Source organism: Pleurodeles waltl, chromosome 12, assembly GCF_031143425.1.
Source record: "Pleurodeles waltl isolate 20211129_DDA chromosome 12, aPleWal1.hap1.20221129, whole genome shotgun sequence".
NCBI classification, from domain to species: Eukaryota; Metazoa; Chordata; class Amphibia; order Caudata; family Salamandridae; genus Pleurodeles; species Pleurodeles waltl.
The window spans coordinates 437,396,512-437,422,996 of NC_090451.1; the positions used below are offsets into that span (position 1 = coordinate 437,396,512).

General features: G+C 40.1%; 1 protein-coding gene across 1 annotated transcript in view; it reads right to left on the reverse strand.

The window, feature by feature from the left end:
* LOC138267784 (fatty acyl-CoA hydrolase precursor, medium chain-like) overlaps window positions 1-26,485 on the reverse strand; it is a 548,521-nt gene that overhangs the window by 42,907 nt on the left and 479,129 nt on the right. The window contains exons 11-12 of the mRNA XM_069216985.1: window positions 11,498-11,647; window positions 1,771-1,843 (exon numbers count right to left, since the gene is read on the reverse strand). Coding sequence (XP_069073086.1) covers window positions 1,771-1,843; window positions 11,498-11,647 — 223 coding nt within the window. The remainder of the gene's footprint in view (window positions 1-1,770; window positions 1,844-11,497; window positions 11,648-26,485) is intronic.

Below are 26,485 nucleotides of genomic sequence, written 5' to 3' on the forward strand. Positions count from 1 at the left end.
AAAGATCGATGCAACTCAGATCTGCGGCTGAAAAATCGATGCGCTGCCACTTCGCAGCTGAAATTCGACCCTCGCCTGCAACGTGACCGGAAGATTTGACACATGAAGCTGGGGAAACGACGCACAGCATCGCTGACGGAGGCTAGTGAGATCGCAACCCGCGCTGCGTGGTTTTCGTACCATCATGCAGCTGAATTTCTGATGCAAAACTGCTGGCCGTGTAAAAACAATGCAAGGCCTGCCCGGACTCGAGAGTGCTGACCAGATCGATGCAGCGCTCTCCTGTGGAGAGAAGAAACAATGCATGCTGATCCAACTAAAGGAGAAACTACACATAGTCTCGCTCGTGAGTGAAATCGACGCATCGCAAGCCCTATGTGACGCACCCTCGCCCGTGCGGGCTTATTTTTGACGTACCCAAGGTACATTTTCACGTTAACTTTCAAATTACATGAAGACTCTTTTTGCATTTTTATTAATAACTTGACTTGGGTATTGTGGATTTTTGTAGTTTTGGTCTTGTTATGTTTAGATAAATATTTTCTATTTTTCTAAACCTGTGTTGTATCATTTTGTTATGTTTTCATTAAGTTACTCTGTGTGTTGGTACAAATACTTTACACCTAGCACTCTGAAGTTAAGCCTACTGCTCATGCCAAGCTACCAAGGGGGTAAGCATGGGTTAGCTGAGGGTGATTCTCTATTTACCCTGACTAGAGTGAGGGTCCTTGCTTGGACAGGGGCCCCATTTCTAACAGATATGTAATTATCTTTCTTTATTGCCAAACTTTAATAAGGGGTATTATGTGCGATGTAAGGTTTTCTGAGATATTGCTGCTTCCAAACAAACATTATTGTTTCATACAATATTTACCTGTAATATGTAACATGCATGAAGGAGCATATTGTTGTCACTGGTAAATGTACGAGACATACAAATTCAAGGCCCAGATTTACTAAGATTTTGTGTTGGGTTTGTGTCACTTTTTGTGTCGCAGCTCTGACACAAAATCTATTTTAGTATTTACTGAGCCAAGCAAAGCTGGATTTGTGTGACTTTGCCTGGCTGTACGTGGCTTTGTAAAAGAAGTAACATAGATCTGCTTTGCATTAGCTTGCATTGGGGAGGCAATACATAGGTGGAGCATGAGTGTTCCCATGCTTCGACCCATGTATTCTAAGGCAAACTCAGATTTACTAAAGTCAGAAAACAAGGGCTTGCATCAGAATTGTGCACTTGCCAGTGTGAAATAATTTTTGTGTCCTTGTTACTTCTCCTTTGCATGTGTACTGTGTTCTGAAGCTCACATACAAAGAAGAATATGCCTCTAAAACTACTTTTTGTGCAGATAACCCTTCCAGCACAAAAACTATTCTGACCACAATGTAGGCATTCGTGTGTTGTGGTGCAATAGTGACTGAGTTGGTGCTAGGCAACCAGAAGTGATCCAGCACTACGAGAAAGCAGAACTGCGCATTATTTTTGTAGGTATAGCACAGTACCACTCTCTCCCTTTGACACAAAGCATTGCAACAATATCTCTTGCTGTGTTGTATCAGAGTTTAGTAAATCTGGTCCCTAGTGGCTGAGAAGGACTTGTTTTTTAATCTCTCAGTGTATAGAAGAAATAAACTCGGAGACGCATCTAAAACGAACTCTATCCAGACCAAAATTTGCCTGAGAGTGATCACAGTTCTAGCGTATTATAAAGTACTATGGAAAAGCAGGATTCTAAATGTTTTCTGTATACAGTGCCTAGTAACTCTTACCCAGTCCTTGCAAAATTGGCCCAATATTTCATCATGGTCTTGCAAAGGTCCTTCTCATCATCAGTAGCAGTACCTGGGAGGGAATATCATAAAAAAGAAAAACTTCAAACCACGGTTTAAAATCTAGGATTGCATTTGAATGTTCCTATTCACTGGAGACTTGATCCAGAAGACGTTTTCATGTCTTTCAATTGTGCCTCATGTTATCCTTGAAAATGCATCTATTTAGGAATTAACACAAATAGGTTTCCCACTAGCTACTTTTTTCACTCAGAGACAGTTCTCGTTTAGTGCAACAGACCACTAAGTTGTTTCCTAATGTAAGGTTTCTTTTACCCAGTTAATAGTTGACATGAAGGACATAGTCAAAGGCAACTATTTACACTTCAAATCGCATTAACCCATTAAATACCATCCAAGTATTGATGATAAATCAAAAACTTGTTTGGACTTTGTGAGATACCCAGTGAAACTTGATGTTAAGTCTATATCGGCTGCCATGTAAGGCATGGTAGCCTTCTGGTATTTTAACTCTGTCCAAAGAAAAATATTTTTGAACACTCAGAGCTGGCAAAATTACCCTCAGCTACTGAAGGAAATTATGACTTGTCCTGAAGCATTATGTTTTCATGATATCTAAAGGAGCATTTTTTAGAGTGTAAAAAGTGTTTTATCTGTTTGGCAAGCTGAAGTTACTCTTCATTCAGTGGTCTATTTACAAAGGTAAACTTACATGTACTACTAGCACTACTAGTAAATTAACTTTTGTACTTTTAAGCAACTTTACTACTTTGGGCTATTCACAAAACCTGAGTGTAAAGTTACTCAAGAGTTTGGACTTACATGTCTCCACCACCTGAAACAGGGGGCGGAGCCAAAAAGGAGCAGTAGTAAGTCCAGCACCACACATGGCCAATCACTGATACTGCAGCACCCTCCCATAAAAAAATAACAGAGGTAGGGACTTAAAATATAACTCCATGGGCAGTAATGTTAAATTAAATTTATTTTAAAAAAATACTTCAAAATATAAATCAATTTAATTTAACGTAACAAAGTAACAGTAAAACACATCTTACCTTATTATAACTTTAAAAAAATCTATTTGAATCAAAAACGAGTACCATTATTTTTACTGAAATATAATTAAATTACTTCTAATGTATGCTGTGCATCATTTTTAAGAATAGTACATAACCAAATATACCTGTTTTAGTTTATAATAAACATTACATATGTTTTAATTTACATTTATTTATATTCTGAAAACGCTTAAATAATTTAATTTAATATAACATTATTTAAAATGAGGATTTATATTAATTGCCTACCTCTATTATTTTTATAGGAGGATTTAGCTGTACCAGTGGCTGACCATTTGAGAACGTACTCCAACTCTGAGCTGAAATACATTTACTACTGTTTGGGGTCCTTTTTGGTTGTAGCAACTCTAGAAGTGCAGTTTGTGAATAGCAATGGGCTTACTCTTAAGTGGGAGGGTGGATATCCTTCCTTAAACAGTTCCCTACCTTTCCCTTAGCCCCTCCCTGCTCTTCCCTCCCATACCCTAATCTTTTTTGTGGTAAGTACGCCCCCATTTTCAACCACTCCCCCAGTCTCTCCCGCAGTTACTAATTATTAATAAACTTACGTAGGTGAGGATCTCCTCTAAAAAAGACAGGGGAGGTAGAAATGTACACTCATAGGTTTGTGAATTGCCTTTTAAAATCAAAATGGTTCACCAGCCTGCAAACAAATGGGAAAGACACTGAGCAAGTCATTTCGACAGGAGAATTTGAAGAAACTAGGGCCAGATGTACCAAAGGATTTTACCCATTCTGTCTCTATGGGAAAAAGCTTTAGTACATATGGCCCTTGATGTCCTCCTTGCCATGGCAATTTCTGGACAGAATAAGTTGACAATAATCCCAGTGTCACATTGGATGATTTTAGCCTGTACCCCTTTTAGAAGATTTTATAGTCACTCATCAAAAATCTTGATATATAGGGATAATTGTAGATAACTTTGGCTTCTCTAGAAGATTTGTTTGTGGGATATGGGCATATATAGCTATCAGGAAGCCACCCTACTGCTTCAAAGGAGACGCTGCCTTTGATGGTGGGCAAATGGTGATAACACTTCAGATTTGCTCCCCTTTGTTCAGGTAGACAGGCTGGAGACAAGGTCAAACAGGGGGCCAAGCCGGTTTTCCCATGGGCATGTTGTTCCCAGGTAGCTATACCTTTAGGGTGGGCTACCAAGCTCCTCACTGTCAAAGGAAGGTTCAGGAATCTTGAGGGTGGCTTGAATAGTGCACCCTCGGATTGTCATATGCCACACTTTGCCGGAAATTCATCACTGAGAGAAAGGGGACATAGTAACCCATTGGCTGTTGATTGTATGGTCCACTCAGGATACTTTCCTGGGATAAATATGGCAACCACAGCACCCTGAGCCTCAGATCACACCGGAACTAGAACAAGGTCCAACGGAGGACTGCTCTGCTGCCCTTGGACCCAAACAGAGAGGCTGCACCATCTGCTAGACTGCAAATGCTGCATTTTGGGTTAGTGAAGTTGGGACTGTGCCTGTGGCTTCTGACATGGAGAAAAGTCTTGCCCAAGCCTCAGGCCAAATCAGTGGCACCAAGGATCAGTTAGCTGATCCACTTTAACGAGCTCTAGGGACAAAAGAGCTGAAGAAGCCCAAACTGGCAAGTTGATAGCCACCCCATAAGATCAGCAGCTATCAGCCACTGGGTGCCCAAGAGACCGATCCTTGATGACTAAAAGTTGCACCTGAGTCTACCAGTGTCAGGAGTGATGTCAGAGTCCAAACTGTTCAGGGATAGCGGCCTCCAGCAAATGTTTTCACTCCAAGTTCTGTGCTTGGATACCAGTAACCCAGCAGCATTCATCCTTCTATTGGCTCGAAGAGGACTTCAGGGGACCCCGACCACTGTGCCAAAGTCACCCTAAATCACCCGTGGACCAAGGAATCACAACAAAGGCACTCCCATCAACTACACAGCAGAATAAGAATTCCTGAGCACCTTTTAATCCTGCATCACCAGCATCAGGACCTCTCCATTATAGTCTATGGCAGTCATGCTATAAAGCTTGGAACTGGACTGGAAAACACTCTGGTGGCCAACTGGTAACTGTCCAAAACAACCCCGTTAGCCCCTTACCCCCAAAAAAACTCCCTGGTCACCCAAAAAAGGTCTGCAGTAACCAAACCAACATTTACAAACTTTCAAAAGGTTTCGAAACTTTTTGTTGATGAATGCTTGTTTGAAGATGGAACAAAAAGTGATAAAATCTAATTCATAAAAATATAATCTATTTATATAAATGGGAGTCCAGGTTCTTTTGTGTTGCATGACTTCCTTATTTCTTTGTTTGGTACTGGTAAATGCTTTACACTAAGATTATTTGCGCAAGCCTTGTTGCTCGAACGTCATAGCTACTCAGGGTTCAGCTTACGGTTCTTCATATGGGCATGACTGAACCCAATGCAGTTTTTGTGCGTGTCATCCATGATAAGGCCCCACAGCCATATCATAGCTTACACCCAAATACTCATAATGAGTGCATTCAGAAATCATAGCTATTTCTATAGAAGGCTTAAAGCTGAATACATTCAAAACAACACCATTTTTATCTTGCCTTTGGCTCTAAATTCACCAGACAGTTTTACCAATAATATGGCTGTTCATATGCTGCTGAAACACAATAAGATTACCTCACGATCACCTGCAATTTTATTACAGCTTTGTAGGGTAAGGTTGTGGAAGTACATTTCTCTAACACAGGAACATAAAAGTAAGGATATCTTTATTTATATTTGGGCCAGAAAATACTGATGTTAATTATCTAGAAACAAAGTTAATATTTTATAATATTCTATAAGACTGTAGTAGCAAGAATTCAAATAATGAGAACTTATATTTAGGACATGTTACCCTCTGTTCATTTATGAATGATTGAGGTACTAAGATTAAAGTGAGTCAACACTAAAATGAGAAAAATATATTTGATTTCAGGGGTATTGTTTAGCATTCTGAAAACCACCCACAAGGGAAAGCACCTTCTCATTCTTTGCTGCTCAGCAGTGAGGTAAGTGTTTTCTTTTATAGACTGCTTCCTTTGGCAAAGTATCACAATGTGACTTTAATGGCTGTTTGTTTGAATACTGTTATGTGGCTCTAACATTATCTAGTGCTTGGTGATTCCATTTCTTTTTTTTGCTTTGCAATTGTAACAGTCTTTTCCATCTTCCCTTCAATTGTGCAGGCATCACAGGAGGATTCAAGAGGTGGGAGAGACCACCCAGCTCAGCTGAGTCTCACTGATAGAAAACTCTGGAGACTGTGTTCAGTGTCGAGTGCTCTGAATGGGAAAGCCCCAGTCTTGGGGACCCAATATGTTTCACGGCAACCGGGACCCCAAAAAGAGCAGTGAGTATCTCTTGGGCAGGGGGTCCACCCACATTTCTCTGGTCTCCTTCTCTTCATCAGGGTGGATGAGAGGTGGAGAGGAGATGCAGGAGCACTGTGCATCAGCAGGGTCTGAGGGCATGAAGCCTACAGCCTTTTCTTCCCCAAAATATTTTTAGCTCCAGGATGGTCTTGTTTATGCCTCAGAGTGCTATGGGGTAGAGGAAAGGTTTCCCCTGTTGTTCACAGCCTGAGGTGCTTGGAAGAGACAGAGGACGTTAAGGCCCACCTGTTAGATTGGTCCCCAGGAAGGGTGTTTAGTGGCTTAGAGTATGATAAAGCAATATTCGATGCAGGGATACCAGCCAAAGGTCAAAAACAGGATACTATCAGCTTGAAATCATACTAACCTTGAACCCAATGGCAGGTGCAATAAGGGAAAACAGGGCTGAGAAAGGAATGGAAGACTAGTTGGTCTTTGCACCTCTGCACCATAAATGTGCCCCTCTAAAAAGACATTTCAGCCACCATGAAACCCCTGAGTTGGAGGGTCCAGAAGCTAGCAACCCAATGCTCGATGAATCCCCCCACCACCTTTCTTTGTGGAAGACTGGGGCCCCTATATTGCTTGTATCATCAGGGTGCTAAGAAGGGTCATGGGAAGGCTACAGGCAAGAAGGTTGCCACTCCATCCTCCTTAAATACCTTTCAGAGACTGAAGCAAGCCTTCCTGAAGGGGTGGGCGTCTGCCTTGGGAGGGGCAAGCGACAAATTAAAGCCTGGGTTTACCACCGGAGAGGTTTACTTACCCCCAGCAGAAACACTTCATAATGGTGAGAACTTAGACAATAAGGATCAAGATGAGGACCTTGGTGATGAGATGTGTCCAAGCAGACCTTGCAGAGCATAAGGAGGTCCCAAACTGCCCAGAAAAGATGATACCAACACTTGGGTGGACTAACAGGCTGAGGAGCCTTCAGGTATGTTGAACCCAGATGATATTTACCCCCGCGGTCAGCGGAATGGATTCCAGCTGACAATACAGTGCATTCAAGAATTACGAAGCCTCTTGATAAATAAGTGAAGGGCCGTTTTAAAGTGGAATGCCCCAGACTGTCCCTAGTAGGCAAGGTGGCACTCACACCTGAGATAGATAGTAAGATGGCCACCTTCATTATGAAATTTATTAAGGAGTCAAACAAAGGAATTGCCCACTCCTGGTGGGCGTGTCAAGATAAGCTTCCCAACATCATCGGACCACTCATTGAAATACATGACAAGGCTGTGGAATCCAAGGAAACACTGAACCTTATTTCCCCAGACATACTTACAGTTCCAGTGGGCAATAAGGTTCCTCAGAAATGCCAACTGTGCACTTTTGACAGAGAGGTGTCAACTCCTGGTAATTAAATTTGATCCCAAGTTGGGTAAGCTAGCCTCAAAGAGGCAGTACCACTGTTGGATGAAAGCCTGTTCGGTGATCCGTTTAATAAAGAACAGAGCAAGTTTGTCTCAATATTGTCCTCTTCGGACAAAGATCTAAAGACTACAAAACACTTTTTTGGGCAAAACGGTTTAGGAGGGGGATAGTGAAAACAGGGGGCACTCGACCAACTGCACTTACTCACGGAGGGCTCAATTCAGGAAAGCCTGGTGATGGCTAAACAACAAGAAATTCAGGGGATTATTCCCTACCAAGGAAATAGCAAAGGCAATTGAGGATGAGGAGCCTCATGAGGTGCAGACAACACACTTGAAACTACAATAGGTAAGGAGTATCCGTTCCTCTCAGAAAAAGGTGGAGGGAAGGTTGGCACTATCCATACAGTGGAAAAGGCTGACATGGTACAACTGGGTCCTAAAGATGGTAAAGACGGTGAAAGGTTTCCAAATACAGTTCTACAGAACCCCAAGCCAGACACAGATTTATTCCTGTATCCTTTTCAACAAATTGGAGGTTTAGACCATTTCAAAATGGAACGGATGCATTTTCTCAGAGACATTCGACTTTCAAATATTTGAATAGTAAGGTTAGACCTGGAGCCTGCTTACCTGATGGATCTGATCTTTGCTGCACACAGGAGATTCCTCCAGTTCCAGTGGAGGCAGCACATGTAACTGTTCACTGAACTACCTTTTGGTCTCTCCTTCGCACATTGGTGTTTCAGTACCAGCTGTGGAACTGTTATGGTCCCTAGCCATAAGGTTCATAATTTATCTGGACAACATACTATTAATGCATAAGGACACAGTTTGCCTTTGGGAGCAGCTAAACAGGGCATTGTCCTTGCTCCTCCGATTAGACTTCAGGAGAGACTCTGTTGAGGGAAAAAGTGTTGCTGAGGCTCCTAGACTAGAGTAGTGGTCTCTTTGCTTTGTCAATTCAAACAATTTTCCCCAGCTCGCTTTGCTATCTGGGCCTACAAAGACTAAAGACATTGTATCTCAGCAGAGGTCTAACCCACGATACACCAATTCCTCTGTCAGAGGAAGCTAAAATCAAAATCCAATGGTGGCTAGTTGATGTGGATGTGTGGAATGGCAAAGCCATTTCCGTTTCCCCCCTGGACTTGGTCGCCGAGTTGGATGCAAGTTTTTCCAGATGGGAGCAAGATGTAGATACTTATATAGGAGAACTGAGATTGCCACAAGAAATAAGCTCTCATGCTCCATCTTATTTAAGGAAAAGTGTCAGCTGTCCTTTATATAAAATGGTTGGAAGGCACTATGTTCAGGACACTTTCGTAACTAACCAGGGGCTTTTGGCAGTTGTGCCTAGACAGGAAGATATCAGTTACAGCAAAGTACCTCCAGGGGGTATTCAATATGATTACAGATTGTCACTCCAGATATCTGAAGGGTTTTAGTGTGTTGAAACTGAACACAACACTATTTAATGGAATAATGGCCAAGGGGGTGTGCCAGATATACCTGTTTGCATGGAGGCTGGTTCTTCAACCAGAGGCTGGAGCCCCTAGCAGAAGCATGATATACTCTCAAAGGACTGAGGTGAGACCCTGGCATATACGTTTCATCCCTTTCCAATAATCATGAGGCACATGACTCAGGTGAGGAGACAGAGGGCTGAATTGCTGGTGGTGAGAGCATTTTGGAGGTCTCAAGCATTGCTTCCAGTTCTTATAGAACCTTCTGAGGATTATCCTACTTCCCCGGAGTCTGAACGTGCTCAAGAAAGGTACCTTTGGCTTAATGGTGAGGAGGACTGCTGGAGAATCAGAGGCTTTTTGGAACATGCTTCTACCCTCCTCGAGAAAGCTTGGTTAGATTCTATGGTCAAACAGTATAACTGGAAACTGTATCCAGTATGGGCAAATGCAGTCCACATTTTGAATTTTCTATCAGAATCAGGGGACAAGAGTTTGGCTTATTGCTCCATTAATGCATGTAGGTCAGCCATTTCAGGAGGACATCTTCCCATTCTATAAGTTACAAGGGGGCACCATCTGATGGTGTGCAGACTGTTTAGTTGGGGGGCATTTTTCTGTTCACCTGGAACCAACATTTTCATGCATTCTGGTTGTAAACCTCATTCTGTATTTCCTGGAATTGAGGCAAGATAATCACCTCCTTTCAAGGAAGGAACACTCAAGTAAGTTGCCAATGTTACTGTGTCTTATCGCCTGTAAATGGGTGTTGGATGTAAGAGCACTCAATGTCTTGGCTAGAAGGTTCACACAGGAAGGGTTTTGTTTTAGAATGTCCAGAAACACTAAGACTCACAGTAGAGTGCTCAGTACCTTTCTTTTTCAGAGAATCCTAAGTTATATGTGATGAGATGTGGTGAGATGTATGAGAAAGTCATGGAAGAATTAAGACCACTGGGACTGGACAGCTTCTGATTACCATCATGAAGCTGTGCAAACCAGTTTCTTCATCCGTCATAGCAAAACAGTTTTTGATGGGTCATGCAGGAACCAGGCACTTGATCAGAGCGGCTATGGGTTTCAAGGTTTTTGAGCTGGGTGGTTGCCTGGATGATACATATGACAGCCTAGTCTTTAGATTTGACTTTCAAAAAGTTCTATGTTAAACCAGTGATGGGGTGACATCACTGGTTGTTAGTATACTGTTAGTATACTGTTTTTGGTTTGTGTGTTGCTCTATTGTATTTTTGTGGTGTGATGTGTTTTGTGGTTGTGATGTGTTTTTTGTGTTATGAGGTGCTGATCTATTGATGTGATATTTTTAGGTTTTGTTTCGTTGGGTTATTTTATTCTTTGTTGCTATTTTATTGTATTGTGTTGTGTTGGTGTATTCCATAGTAATGCTTTGTGCTGTGCATGTATGTGTGTTTTATTGTTCATCTTTGGTGTGCTCCTGGTATGGTGTGTTTTGGTTTTGATTTGGGCTGTTATTCTGTCACGCTGTAATGTTTTTTTTTTTTTGTTGGTGTGCTGTTGTGGTAATCTGATTGTGCTGGGTTCTTGTGTTGTCATTGTGCTGCTTACCATGTTCCATATTATTGAGTTCTTTTGTTGATTTGTTTTGCTATTATCTTACGTTTGCATTGTGTTGGTGTGTTGTCTTGCTGCTTTGACATGTGTTGTTTTTGTATTGTATTTTGTTTTGGAATAGTTTGCTGTGGTGTATTGGTCTGTTGGTGTGAGTTTTTATAATGCTTTTTGCATTGTATTTTTGTTGTGTTATTTTGATGTGTTGTCGTGTTGATGTAATGACATTTAGTTAAAGAAGCAACTAGTATTTGCCATAAAATTATATGGATTTCTGTAAGTTGTGTGACCTGACTTTGGACACGTTGAAACACTTAACAAGTTATTGTATGAAAATATGTGAACAGCAGATACTTCTGAGGACTTCTAACATCACATAACACCATGGACAATAAGACTAGTTCATCCTTTTAGTCACAGTGAACATAATGAAATGTTTTATCTTGGTGAGATGTTTATCAAATTAATCTATGACTAGTAAGTAGTATAACGAATATTGGAAACTGAATATTTTACATGTTCCATAATGGACAGCAACTTGTATATGTTGTGTATAAACTAAAACGTGCAGTAAAACACTTTCATGCTCACATCTTTATCATACAGTATACATTTTAAATTTATCAGCATTTTTATTAAGCTTTGACTATAATATATTCTTCTGGACAATCTCAAAGTAAGACATCAGTTAAAAATAGTTTAAGCCCTTGGATTCAATGAAAGGAATGTGGCTAGGTACTATTGCAATAATAACAAAAATACCTAAGTATTTAAATGAGAAGGAGTAAAATGATATAAAATGAAATTTGAATTTACCCAAGACATTTATGTCATGATCTAAAAAGGGTCCCCCAAAAATAAAAGCAATTTCATCTTGATGATCAGCTTTTACAAAATCTAGTCTCAAGTCACGAAAGTGGCTGGCTCGATGCTGGAACTCATAGAAGTAGACCGGAAGGCCAGTATCTGGTAAACAGAGTAAACACATGTAACAACATCAATAAAATATCATTTTTAAAGAACATTATATTACGAATTATCAGAGTATCACTGGAACGCATACTACGGGAGATACGCTTTTGGTTATTAGCAAATGATAGTTGACCTAAAGGAATTTGGTAGCTTTTTCACCAGGCAGGAATCTGAATATAAACTTAGGGGCATATTTATGAGAGTTTTGCATCATGCTTGCACCACGTACTGTGGTACATGCATGACACAAAACTCTAAGTCATATTTTTGAAGCCACACAAAGCCACTTTGCATGGCTTTGAGTGGCTCCAAACATACAGAGTAATGTAACGCAGTGCAAATAGCTACGTTGCATTATTATGCGCAAGGGAGGCATTTCATGGGCATTGCATGGGTGTTCCCTCACAGCCGCAATGATTTTTGATACATTTCCAGATTTACCAAACCTGGGAATGTGCCAAAAAGATACGCCTCCCCAGAAGAGTTGTAACAAGGAGAAATATAATTATTTCTCCTTGTTACTTCCTATTTTTATGTGTGTTGCATTCTACAGCACACATAGATAAAGCAAAATGCTTCTCAGGATTGTTTTTGTGTAGGAAGGTGCCTCTTCATGCACAAAAGACAATCCTGCATGTAACTGAGGCATCCTTGCACCATTGTGCAAGGGTGCCTGCATTGGTGCTAGGCAGCCCATTGTGAGCCAGGGCAGGGGGAGAGGGCAGGAATGTTCTGTGTGCCTTAAACAAGGCACATTTCTGCACTTTCCCAGTGACACAATGAAGTGCAGCAGGGTGACTTGCTGAACTGCACCACTTTCCCATAAATATGGGCCTTAGTAACTAATGTTGGAAGCCCTGCTGTAAATGTTTACTGTGGCCCTGCTACATCGTCTTGCTAGACACAGCAACTACCATCTTTGATGACAGAAATCCTCTCATCAAGCAATAGGACCATTTTTTTTGGAGGAAATAATCCTTCTAGGCTCCAGTCTCCACTCCATTCACATATGATTCTCCATCATTGCTTTCTGGTGCCCAGAGGAGTGACAACATTTCCCGCTTTTCCATTCATGGCAATAGCTCCATCTTTACTCTCTATTAGTCTAGACGGGGACTTTACAAGCCAAGGGGCTTATCAAATAGCTCCCAAAATAAAAGACAATAAAAAGGCCATTCTTACATACATAAAGTTACACAGCCAACAACTACTCTCACGCTCACCTGCTATGACTAAAATGGGCTACTCTTCTCTGCATATATCTCTTTTGTGATTGTATTAGCACTGGCAGACATGCAAAGATATATCTAGCCATACCTAACAAATATTTAGAAATAGTAACTTCCACTATAATCCTTCAATAATGGTACACCTCAGATAGTAGAACCTGAAGAGAGGACATGCAAAAGAAAGGAACGATCAGATAATGCGCATTCCCATTTCCTAATAACAAAATACAATACTTATGTATCTCATTTCCAGGCTGCACCAATGTTGCTTTCCTTAGGAAATCATTGTAAGATTTAGAAGAAATTGAAAAAGAAGATAGGCAGAAAATCTGTGCTCGCACACTGAACATATGTTTGTGATCATGAAAAGGTGGATGAGAAGCTGGCAAATGTAGATGTTCCTGTAAGTATATGTACCAGTAAAAAGCCACTGGTTTAGGCCATGTGTATTCACACAAAGAGACCAGATCACACCTCATGAGATAGACCCTAGGTTTGTGTCTATAGCAGGTAATAGCTGAAGTGTTCCCATCTCTTCCACACCTTTCAATAAACAATTGTGCTTTAATTAAGTGGTCAACTGGAAAACAAGCCACTCCGACCCATAAAGATTGGAAAATGGAGTCTTTTGGGTACGAGAGAGTAGTGGCCTCCTGCCCTGAAAATACACTAATTTCCCTCTTTTATCCCTGTTGTGGTTGGAATTGTGGTCAATACTGGTAGCATGTCTGACCTTCATAATTAAACTTCTAAGGGGACGTGAATAGGTAGATGCACCTTTTGACTCACATTAAAGATGTTCCCACCATAGATTCAGTACATGCAGATCAATGATCAATAATTAATCAATAACAGCAATAATCAATGATAATCAATATCATTAGTAATCAATTGGAGTCAGTAAGTATCACACACCATGACCTATCAAGGAGTCAGTAAGTATCACACACCATGACCTATCAGTCATGAATAACCTCACTTTTTAGTAAAAGTTAGAGTATTTATTTCCCCATATTAACAATGCTAATGTAATGTAAAATAATCTCAAAATCAAATGATAAATATACAGAAACACCACTGGCTGCCAAATCTGCGAAAGAAATGCAATCTAATCAAAGCTTGAACAATTACACATTCTAAGGTTATGGTGCAAAGTAATAACAACAACAACTGCGCAAACGATATCACATACATTTATTCAGCAAAGGAAAGACATCAACTATTACTCCCTATAGCAGACTTTCATTAGTTAGGATCCTTATCTAACACCAGATTAGCATGTTGGGCTTCATGCAAAACATTTTAGTTAACACGAATTTAGAAAACATCTAACTACGTCTCTATCAAAATAGTGCAGTTGGTACCTAGAAAGAAAAAGCAAAAAGATAACAGTATACCTCTCCTCAATTGGATCGGCAAGCTAAGATAGTCTTCGTCATCAGGACATCAGTTTGGTCAGCAAGGCATCAGGATTCAGCATCAAAGTTCAAGAAACGCTAAGACTTTAAGCATTAAAGTTAAGCACATCTCTAGACACTCAGTAAAGTAATGGCCTTTCGGCAAGAAGGAAAATGGGCAAATGTGTTGTCTTCTATCAGTGTAGTCCGGCTAAGTTAGATTTCCTAAAACTACTTCCCAAGTCCATATTGGTCAAGAGATCACATGTTCACACTTAGTTGTATTGAACAAAAATATCAAATCTATAGTTTCAACTAGTACTGGGTTTACATGTCGCTGATTGTCTTCTCTTGTAATGACCTCATCATCCGGCTCATCAAGTAACAATATTGTTGCAGTTTGTACTCCAGTCAGTGTCTCAATTTTTCTTCTAGTGAAAAAGTCAGTTTTACACATATTACACTTATAATGTCACATTTTACAAGAAAAGCATCTTCCAGCAAGCGGCTCTCATGAGAAAGACTTAACTATGAACACATTTGGTCAACACAGTGGAATATCACAATGTAATTCTCTAAGCAGACATGTTATTAATCGGTTTAGAAATACAGCTTGACATGAGGCCGTGCAACTAGGCCAAGACCTCTGCTAAGTTAAGGCCTACAATTAATAAAGCTAATACATAATGCATAACCCTTAATATGACATATTACTACATTAATCAAACACAAGCTCCATATTTCATATTAATAAGCTATTAATAAGTATACTTCGTGAACATTGGCGGCCACTCACATGGACACATTTTCAAACGTGTGCATTATTTTTCTCTATATTAATACATTTTCTATGCAAATCCATTACTTGGAATACATGAATATCTAAAAATAATTGTATTAAATACCTGCTTTAGCAATACTATGGTCCCTGCAGGGGTGATAGTTATTAATTCTTTCTGATTTATTCTGCTAGTTATTGTACCTTTTGTGACTGCACCTGGTACTTTGGTCTTTGATGTGATAGCTGTGGTCCCTATTAGGGTGGAATATGTTCGTACTATTGTTGTCGCAGCTGCAGTCCCTACAGTGGTTTCAGATGTGGCCGTCCTTGTTGTGGGGGCAGGCTTAGATTCTCTTTCTGTGGCAGTTTTGGTCCTTGCTGTGATCAAAGTGGTGGTGCCTGTTGTGGTAGTGATTGTGACAGTAGTTGTGGTTCCAGTTATTGTAAATTCTGTTGTTTGTGGTACTCAATGATGTGGCAATGTTTGTTGCTTTCTTGGAGACTACATTGTGCAGTAGTGGTTCCTACACTGGTTCAAACGATAATCACTGCTGTAATTCCTGAAATGATGACATATTTTGCTGTAGTGGCAGCTGTTGTCTCTGCTGTGGTCCTTGCTGCTGCTGTCAGTTTTGATTACTCCTATGGCATTTATTGTTGTGACAGCTGTGATATCCTCTGTACCCCTGATGTTGTGGTAGCTGTGATTTCTGCTATCTCACCTGGCTTTCTGGAAGTTGTTGTTCCTGCTAGGGTACCTGTTGTAGTGAAAACTATTGTTGCTGCTGTTATTACTTCACATGGAGCAGCTATGATAACTGTTTTAGCTCCAGCTGTGGTCTCTGCTATTGATCCTATCATAGTATCAGCAGTAATCTCTGCAACCATGTCTACTCCGGCGTATTCTGACTTTCAAACTGCAGTGCAACAGTTGTCAATGCTCTCATCACTGTTAATTTGAAAGATGTGCTAATTGCTGTGGCGCTGACTGTCATGGCAGCTCCAGTTACAGTGGTCAATTTTAATATTAAGTAACACATTATTGCTGTGAAAAAATTCTGTGATAACAAGAATAACAGGAGACAAAATAATGCTGGTAAGAGTATTGTGTTTTTAAATTTTTTTTAATACAGTTATATAGGATATTTATATTATTGAATTATTTTGTAATGTTCTTTGATTTTGTGTGTTTTAGGTTGCTCGTATGTTATTGATAGTTGTTTGCAATTTGTAAAGTTTTTGAGTGTTTTGAGATTATTTTAATTTGTTAATTATGATTGGGTATGTAAAGGAATAGGGTGGGAAGATTTTTGAATTTTTAATTATATTTTTAGTTATATACAGTATTCAATTGATCATGTGTTATATTAACACTTATTGTCATCTTTTTTATTTTTTTATTTCAATTGGCTAATTGGTTATTTAGATTAGCTATATAAATTATGAAATTGATAAATCACTTAATGATTTTCTGTATATATTCAGTATTTTATTTTAATTGGATGATTACACTGATTATATAATTTATTTACTTGAATTGAGAGATTTACTTTATTTTATGGTGTTATGATTTTGTTTATTATATTTAGTAGTTTTTGTTAATTTCTTATATGTTGTGATGTAATACATTTGTCAGTACTATTTCAATTTTCTTTATGGGTTGCAATTGTAACGGTGTAGGGTGTGAACTGCTTTTACTACATTTTGATATTGTTTGTATTTTGAAAATATTGGTTTTCTTATTTTTATAAATATATTAACTTTGCATGTTGTATTTTTTTTAATATTCTATATATATTATTTTATTTTGTCCAACACAATTTCTCTGCTGCTTAGCTTGGATTCGTAGTAGTGACACCAACACCCTCAAAGCCCAACACTTACCCTACTGTTGCTTGGGATGGATTGGGAATAGTAAATGTGACCCTTATGAAGTACAGCACTTTCCTTACTGCTGGTTAGGTTGGAGTGGGAATAGTAGGTCTGAACACACCCAAAGTCTAATTGCTTTACTAGTGTTCCTGGGGTGGAGTAGGAATAGTAAGTCTGATCCATTCAAAGTCTAGGGTTTCCCCTACTGTTTGTTAAGCTGGAGTTGAATAGTCAGTATGATCCATCTAAAGTCCAACTCTTTCCACACTGTTGTTTAGGTTGGTGGGGGGAAAACTAAACATCATACTTTCAAAGAGTAGCACTTTTTCTCCTTAATCCTCCAAATTAAAAAAAACAAAACTTTTTTTATGTTGAAGTTGGAATATTAGTTTTATTTAATTTGTTGTTTTCATTTTGTTTATTTGGAATTTGATTTGTATTTCCCATTTCTATAAGTATTAGGTTGCATGTAGCTACAGAAGTGGTTGATGCTGTGGCCCTTGCTGTGTTAGCAGAGGTCGGTGCTGCTGTGTTCCCTGCTGTGGGCAACGCTGTTGATCCTGCTGCTGTTTGTGCCCTTATGGCAGCTGTTGTCACTTTGTGGTCACAACTGTGGCTGCTTGTCCCAGTTATTTTCATAGCTATGGGCACTAGAGTTATCCCTGCTCTTTTTACAGCTGTGGTCAATGCTATGATTCCAGATGTGGTGGCGACTGTTGTCACTACTATGCTCCTCGATGTATGTGAATTTATTGTTGCAGCTATTGTTACTTTTGTGGTAGTAGCTGTGGTCACGGAGATTCTGGCAGTTATGGCCACTGCTTTGGTTCCCTGCTGTTGTTGTATCAGTCATTGATGTCGTGGTTCTTTCCTGTGCCTCCAGCTAGTCCTCCTGCCATAGTTCCTGCTGTGGACAAAGCTGTTGTCACTGCTATTGACCTGCCCTGGTGACAGCTGTGGTCACTGATGTTGTCCTGATCATTTGTGATAGCTGGGGTAACTATTGTGACCGCTCCTCTTTTTATATCTATGGTCATTACTGTGGCCCGAGATGTGGTGGCAACTTGTCAATGCTGTGCTCTCAGAAGTACTTAGAAGTATTGTTGCAGCTGTTGTTGCTGGTACAGTGGTAGCTATACTAATAGTTGTGGTGGCTACTGTCAGGGCTCCTGTTCTTATTGCTTTGTCTGATGATGTTGTGCCAATGAAGAAACTGCTATGGATCTTGTTGTTTCTGCTTTGGTTGCAGATATGGTCACTACTTTGTCACTCCCATGGAGGCATCAGTGTGCAGTAATGTAGTTATCTGCTCTGGTAGAGCTGTGATCCTTCCTGTGCTCTCTTCTGTGGATGCAACAGTCTTCACTGCTGTGGTTCTTGACATAATTGTAGCTGTGTTCACTGCTCTTGCCCCTAACATATTAGCAGCTGTGTTCATGGGTGTAACACCAGGTGTATTGAAGCTTTTTTGTGCTAATATCACATTGGTTCTTGCTTTGGTCGTTGTTAAGGTTAAGCTACAGCTGTGGTTTCTGCTATCTCCTTGCTGTGTTGGAGGCTCTCGTTGCTGCTGCTGTCCTTGCCATGATTGCAGCTGTTGTTGCTACAGTGGCCCCCTTTGTCTTTCCAGCTATGGTTGCTACTTTGGTTCCTACTGTGCTTTCAGCTGTTGGTGATCCTGTTTATCATATGCTGTTGCTGCTGTGATGGCTGCTGTTTTGACAGCTGGTATGGCTTCTGTGTCAACAACTGTTGCTGCTGTCATCTCTATTGTGGCAGCTTGTCTGGTCCTAACTGACAAGGCAGATGTGGTTGCTGCCACGGACCTTGATATTACTGTAGCTGTGATCAATGTTTCGATCCCTGACATCAGGGATGAATGATAAATGCTTTGGTGGCAGCTGTGGTCATTGTAGTAATTTCCTTTGGGGCTACAGTGTAACTAAGTGCATAGAGGAACTACAACCTTGACAAATATGTGACTATAGGAGTGGTTCCCCTCTGATAAGACCTGTGGAGGCATAGTTCTCTTAAGTCAAGAGCAGCTCCTTTCAGTTAAAGAGACACAGTAAGACTTACTATTACTTTTATCAAAGAGAGCGTCCGGACTTGGATGCAATTGTGATTCCTCTAATCCTGACAAAGGCCAGAGACTCCTTGCGTGGGCCATGCAGTGGGCTGGAACACAATGATTTAAAGAATGAGGGGGGACAACATATCCCATCTCAACAATCCAGTTTTTAATCCTGCCTCAATGTAATCTATTTTAAACAAATATCCTTGGGGTTTACACCAAGACTGTTTATTAACTTGATCTAGATCCCCTAATTATCCAGAATAAAAATGATGCAACATCTCCCTCCTGGGAGGTCAAGACAACCTTGGTGATACTATCTGACCAAAGTGGGAAGAAACAGCCTAAGTAGAAGAATGTCACAAAAGAGTGGGTGAGGCTTTTTCATCCATATCTTTATGATGTGCATGTCAGGATAATCAATCTGGACTGACTTGATCTATTATTCTTATCCACTACCATACCTTTTGTGCTTGTTATTTTGAGTATGGAAGATGTTTGTCAGTAAGGAGTTGGTTTCCTCTCATCTCTTCTTGTGTTAGAGATGGAAGTCTCTGCTGTTGTCCCTGAGGCACTTTTTTATGGTTGTTGATTATGTTTTGGCAGAAGTTGTGTCCAGATGTAGTATGCTGCTGAGGTTCCTCCTTTTGTTGCATTTGCCCCTGCTGTGGTTACAACTGTGGCCACTGTTGTGATCATTTCCTTTCTGGAAACTGTGCTGTTGTTAACGCGTCCCTTTATGTCAATTTAAACACATTAGGACTCGTTTTAGGCCGATGAATCTTTGGGCCCAGTGGTGAGACACCGTAGAACGAGATAACTGATCAATATGTCAAGCAATATATCAATGACGTTATCAACATATATCACCACAATATACTTTACTTTGGATAAAGACATTGAATAAACCGTCAGCGCAACCATGACCTTTCAGTCATGAATAACCACACTTTTATCGAAGTTTTGTGAATTTTTATTCCCTATTGATTACAATCTAATAGTAAGAGTATCAATCTCAAAACTAAGAAGCAAAGGAGCATAGTTACGATATGGCAACTGTAATAAGATTTTGACAATGCAAAGATCACGAACATAATAGCACCAATGTAAGATAAACACAGATCAGAGTGCATAGAATATCATATACGTCTCAGTTCAGCATAGCACAATGTCAGTCACGTCTGTTTGCGTCAGTCAAGGTGAACACCTAATCTAACCACTAATTAGCATCAGCATGTTGGACTTCATGCAAAACAATTTAGAACACTAATTTAGAAAACATCTAACTAAGGTCTCTATCCAAAAATACAGCAGTTGGTACCTAGAAAGGAAAAGCAAATAGACAAATTACAATAGCAATTGTCATAATTACCCTCCTCAGAATAAATCAGCATACAGGATCAGTCTTCGTCTTCAGGATATCAGTTAGATCACCATTAGTCTGCTTCGTCTAAGGGACAGGGGACACTTCCCTCATAAGGAGGAGAAGTGTAAAGGGCAGTCTATGGATGAGGATATTTGTCTAAGTCTCAAGTCACCAAACAGAGTGACAGAGTTTCTGGATGCAATCGATATCATTCCCTACCTAATTCCAACGACCCTTCTGTGTCTTGAGTTTTTATCCCTTTTTCGCAATACCTTCCCCCAAATTTCTATTGGATATTTACTATACCCCACTATCTTCAACCTATCAAATTATACATTAGGTAATCCAAATTGTCACCCACGATAATTTATAACACTTTGATAGGTCTTCATAATTGACGTCTTCGTAGGTGGCACATCCGGGGTTACTTCATTCTCTGGCACGTTCTTCAGGTCAAAAGTTCTCTTTTCCATGGTTGAATGTCCTTGAACACTTTTACATTTGTTGCAATACGTACAAAACTTATACTAAGGCAGCTAGCATGCAGATGGGAATAAAACCTAACTTGCAACATAAAACAAAGAAAAAGAACACATGCTGGGTCATGGCCTTTTGCGAATCAGCACACTTGAAAAACAGAAAAATATGCTTTAATTTGAGAGTTACACGGCTAAGTCTTCGACTCACGCTAACTTAAGGCCTATGGATTCTAATACAAATGCAATCTTCGTAGGTGTTATCATATCCGATTAATCATAATGCAAGCAATTATTTCTTATAGTCGACATTAGTATATGTGTACAATAATAACTTCACACTTATAAGCATGTTAAAAATACATTCAAGCGAATAATATTTTATGATCGTTTTGCAGCATTGTTAAGTATAAGCATTTCACATCTAATATATGTAATATTTAAACAACGCTCTCTCACTGTTGTTGCTGGCTCTCTTGTAATGGTAGTTGTGGCAACTGCAGTGATTACAACTGTGTTGGAGCTGTCATCCTTGTTGTGCTGGCTGAGTTTATAAATACTGTAGCTGATATTGCTACTGTGGTGGTACCTCCAGTTGCAGCTGTACTGGCTAGTATTGCATTTCCTGTTACTGCTGCAGAGAGAAGAACAGGTGCTCCATAAGATATGCTGAGTAGCCAAGTAGCCATCCTTCCTCAGCAATTGGGTTATCCATAGAGTCAAGTGGTATTAAAAGAACCCCATGTCAGGGGCAAGTGCCCATTTTTATGGTATTTTATATGGAAAGATATCTATTACTGATCTTTTCCTCTGTTATCACAGCCAACCATCAGGGCAGAAGGGTTCATATGGAAAACAATATCTGCCTGAACATATCTGATGTTCCAGCAGCTATCTACTTCCTTATTCAGCCGGCATGCCAGTGCATGCTGCCCTGTAACCTCAGGCTGTTAATGCTGCTCCATTAATGCATTTTTACATGACCATCTCTGCATGAAAATAATTACAGGAAAAACATTTTCACGCCGAGGCAGATGTACCACCCTTTGGTCCAAGGACCCAAACAACCTAGAGACTCTGCAGAACTGATCCTTCTAATCTGTCATCCTTTGGGCAGAATGGTTGCACTAGTTTTGTACTGTGGCCTGACTGTTTTTGTAGTGACTCTCTGCCACCATCTGGAGTCTGGCAGGCAGTACCAGTGCAATGACTCTGTATAGTTGCTGCTGTGCCTGTTGCAGCAGATGTGCTAATATGAAAATATGCTAATGAGTTGCGTATATTTACTAATGAGAGAATTTGACATTTGATTAACAGTAATTAAAAAATAACGTGTAATGTGCAAATTGTGCCCACGGGGAGTGGTCACCATCTGTGTTAACAGTACTAAATAATGTGAAATGTTTTAAAAGTTTTATATTAATATATCATAATTAACAATATAATCTATGTTTGTAATGCCATATGTTCTAAGCTTAGCCAGAGGCCTAGTCAGCACTGGGCCTTGCCTGCTCAACATGGAGACGCGATGAGCTGCCGCAGACTGGAACTGGAGAAAGGGACCTTGAACTGTACAGAGTTCAATGATGAGCTCTGCTAGAGAAATCTGTAAACTCACCAGCGGACAGGAGACGATTAGAACAAATTGATACTATCATGTGTAGGGTAGGCTAAATGTACTTTCCCAGGACTTGAACATTGGAGCTACAGACTAAGAGCTGGGAGCTACAATTTCGTTACCCGAAGAGCCGGATGATGTTCTCATCGACTAAAGGACCAATCATGTTAATGGAACTTGATTCTCAAAATAACGTAGACAAGTGGTAACAAAAATTATAGGTAAGAGTCATAACCCCTGATAAGGTTGACCAATAGGCAAATTGTGGGACGGACTGAGAGACCCTAATAAAAAGTCATGAAATGAGGGGAAAAATCAGAACAGAGAGGCGAAAGTTGACGCTGTCCGAAGTGCTGAAACTTGGGCTTGTTTCCGTCAGCCTGAGCCTTGCTGATGATTGATGACCTGGAGACGAAGACTGACTCGTTGCTGATCTATCTTGGATGGATATCTATAACCTGACTGACTAATGAATGCTTTTTCTTTCTAGGTACCAACTGCGCTGTATTAAAAATGTTCTTCTCTTTAGTTAGATTTTTCCAAATTATTGATTTTTGACTAAATTGTTTTTCGCATGAAGACCCACATGCTTATGCTAATTTGAGATAGGTAGGCTGACAAGGGTAATTAAGAGTGACTTTGACTAAGACTGATTGACTCATATTGCTGAATTATTCAATGTTCATGAATCGCTATGCTTGATTAATGTTGGTTGCATATTAATAAAAATCCTGATAATTCATTGCTCGTATTGCTAATAAAGTTCGGTAATTATGGTTTCACTGAATAAAGGATTTTGATTAGAGTTGTTACTAATAGGGAAATAAACAAACTAACTTCCATATGAGTGACATTGGTTATTTTTCATTAGAATAGTCATGATATTTAGAGTTGATTGGATTGAATTCTTGTGAATGTCTTTTACTCACAATACTTAACTAGGATACCTTATGCGATCCAAAAGATTCATCGACCTATACGCGTCCCCTCGTAAGTTTACTTACTAAGGACAAGGCGCGCCATCATGCCCAACTTCTTTATCATTTAGTAGCATTCACTGTACTCGATTTTGGGCATGCATTGCTCTGCTTTGGCATCTACCAGCAACAAACATGATGTTCCAAGGTCAATTTATGTTCTGCTGACAGTCTTCTCTACTTCATCATGCTCCAACTGCAGCCTGAAAATATGTGCTTCAAAACTCCGAAACAATCTGAGGAGTGTACTGTTGCAACAGCAATATCTGAGTTTTTACGTGCGTGACTTTCAGTGGCATTTTTATTTGTTTGTTACTTCTCACAGTCTCTGCAGGTAATGAAACATACCTGTTCTTGTTGTAGGTATGAACTGCTCTCTAGTATTTTTTATTAACAGTTCGTTACTTTGCACGCCAATATCTACAGCAGCTGTTGTGCCAGCCCGGTCACATCTGATTGTAACCCTGAATCTTTGAAGCCCCAAGTGAGGCTTACTTCCCTTCAATCCACCACATATTAAGGTAGGTAACCCTGTGTAAACACCCTAAGAGGCAGTTACATTAAACCCATTTTATCTTTGCTGAACTCGGTTTACCTGCCCTAAATGGGGAACTCCTCTTCAAGTTAAATCGCACCCAAGATAACACAATGATTTGCTCCCGGGAACACACAACCTGGGCTCACTTGATAATACCCAGGGCATCACTGTGATGGTTGCAAGAATACTGCGGGGTAAGGCAGCTTGCGCATTTCCTGTGGGATGATTGTATTTCCCCTTGTTGAAATCCGGTGTCAAAACTAGGAAAATATACCTTTAGTCTTTTCTACGACAGCAGTCCTGCCTAAGAAACTCTGAAGAGATTATCATTTCCCTGCAAAGTATCCCCCAGCAAAGAAAATTGTGAATTAGTGCAAAGAAAACACGTGTGGTTACAGCAAAATTATTGCTCGACCTGGAATGATATCAGGTGCAAACATTGTTTATGCCGAAAGCAGGGCGCGAGCACACTCTCTTTGCAGCCCAGTACCCAGTTCACCTCAGTGCATTCTGGTAAGTGCGGTGCACGGTAACACTCACTTCCAATAACCAATGGTTGTTACCATGTTTGGTGCAGCCATTGTTAAGTATTTCTAGACATAAGCTCATGTTTTGGGATAAATGTCCTTTATCAGTACAGAGTAAAATATACTATTACAGGTACTAAAATATACAGTTATAGGTGCTGGAGATGGTGCTCAACAGTCTTGTCAAGTCACAGTACCACTCCTTAAGTGCAGGTTGATCACACACAGCTTGTCAGCTTAACCGGCTCAAGGGAACCTTATGAAACAAATACAGGGCAGGAGCACACTGCCTTGATATCCCAGCACCTAGTTCACTCAGATGGATTCTGGTAAATGCAGTGCATGGCAAACTTACTTCCATTAATCAGTCGTTTGTTTTCACCACGGGAGTGCTACAGAAACCTGAGAAGACTGAGTAGCATTGCAGCCCCCTTACATTTCACTTTTTTACTCTTTATTGAATAAGACAACAATCCTGGGACACATGTCTAGAGATATACACCAATGGCTGCAACAACAATGGTGAATACTAAAGAGTTTCAACTGAAGTGAGTGTTATCATGCACTGCATTTACCACAATGCATCTGGGCTAATTGTGTGCTGGTGTGCCAGGTAGTGAGCTCTCTCCTTTTTTGCTTGGCTCCTGGTTGAGCTGTTGTGATGACAACCTCTGGGATGCACCTGCATTATGAGGGTGGTACAGAAACCTAAAAAGATTGTCTGGAGCACTGCCATTGATGGAGCATAGCTCTTATAATCAATATTAACAATTAAATGTTTACAAACTAATATATAATAATGCTGCATAGAAAATGTATTGCTGTGTTTTACTAAACGTGCGCCCAAAATGTGCCCACGGGGAGTGGCCGCCAACATATACGGTGACTAGTGAAATTGACTAATATTGAATTATTGAGGTATTAATGTATGATTTATATTAGTATTAGGAAGTTATATGTTAAGGTTTTGCTAATTAATTAATAGGCCTTAATTAGCATGAGTCGGGCCTAGCTGCCCGGTTTCATATTAAATGCGTTTTTCTAACGTGCAGTGTGCTGACTTGCTGAAGGACAATGTAATCGTACTTTTCCAAAAGCTTAGAGGATGTACGTAACCGTAGTGAATCCGTTCTCATGTAACTTGACTTGCTCAAGGAGACATTTTGCCAAAAGCAACAGTGTAGACTTGCAACAGGTACAAGGTCGCCTAAACCGGTACAAACAATGGAGCTACTGACTGAGTATGTGAAAGGACCACGAGAACATGAAATCATACCGGACATTCTACCCGTTGAAGACGTCAATCACAAGAACCAATAAACTACGTGACAACTGTTATGGGGTGACAATTTTGATGAGATGACTAGGAAACCATTGGATGGGGATAGTGGTGCGCCAAATTTAGCCTAATTGAAAAATAGGGGACTGTACAACAGAAGAGGGAAAAATACCTTTGACACCAAGAGAAATCAAGCCATTGGGAGCCATTCTTGCTATTACCCAGCCACTTTGCCACTCTGCATAAAACTTTGCTGTTTTGACTCTTCAAACCATCCTCACCCTTACCTTGCCCGTTCTATACTTTTTCTCCTTAGGAGGGAAGTGTCCCTTCTTACCTCATCTTGCTGAACTTTGCTATGTCTCCTGGCTGATGGCGAATCAACTGATGTCCTCAGGATGAGGATTGACTCTGTATGCTGACCCATTACGGAGGGTAACTATATAATGATGACATTGCAATTGTCTGTTTGCCTTTCCTTTCTAGGTACCAACTGCTTCTTTTGACAGAGACCTTAGTTTCGATGTTTGCTAAATTTGTGTTGCTAAATTGTTTTGCATGAAGCCCAACATGCTAATGCTAATTCGAGGTTAGTTAAGGAATTCCCTGAATGACGCAAATAGACAAATGACTGAGTCAATGCTTTGTTGAATAATGCGCTAATGATACTTTGCTAAGATTAATCCATGTTGACATTG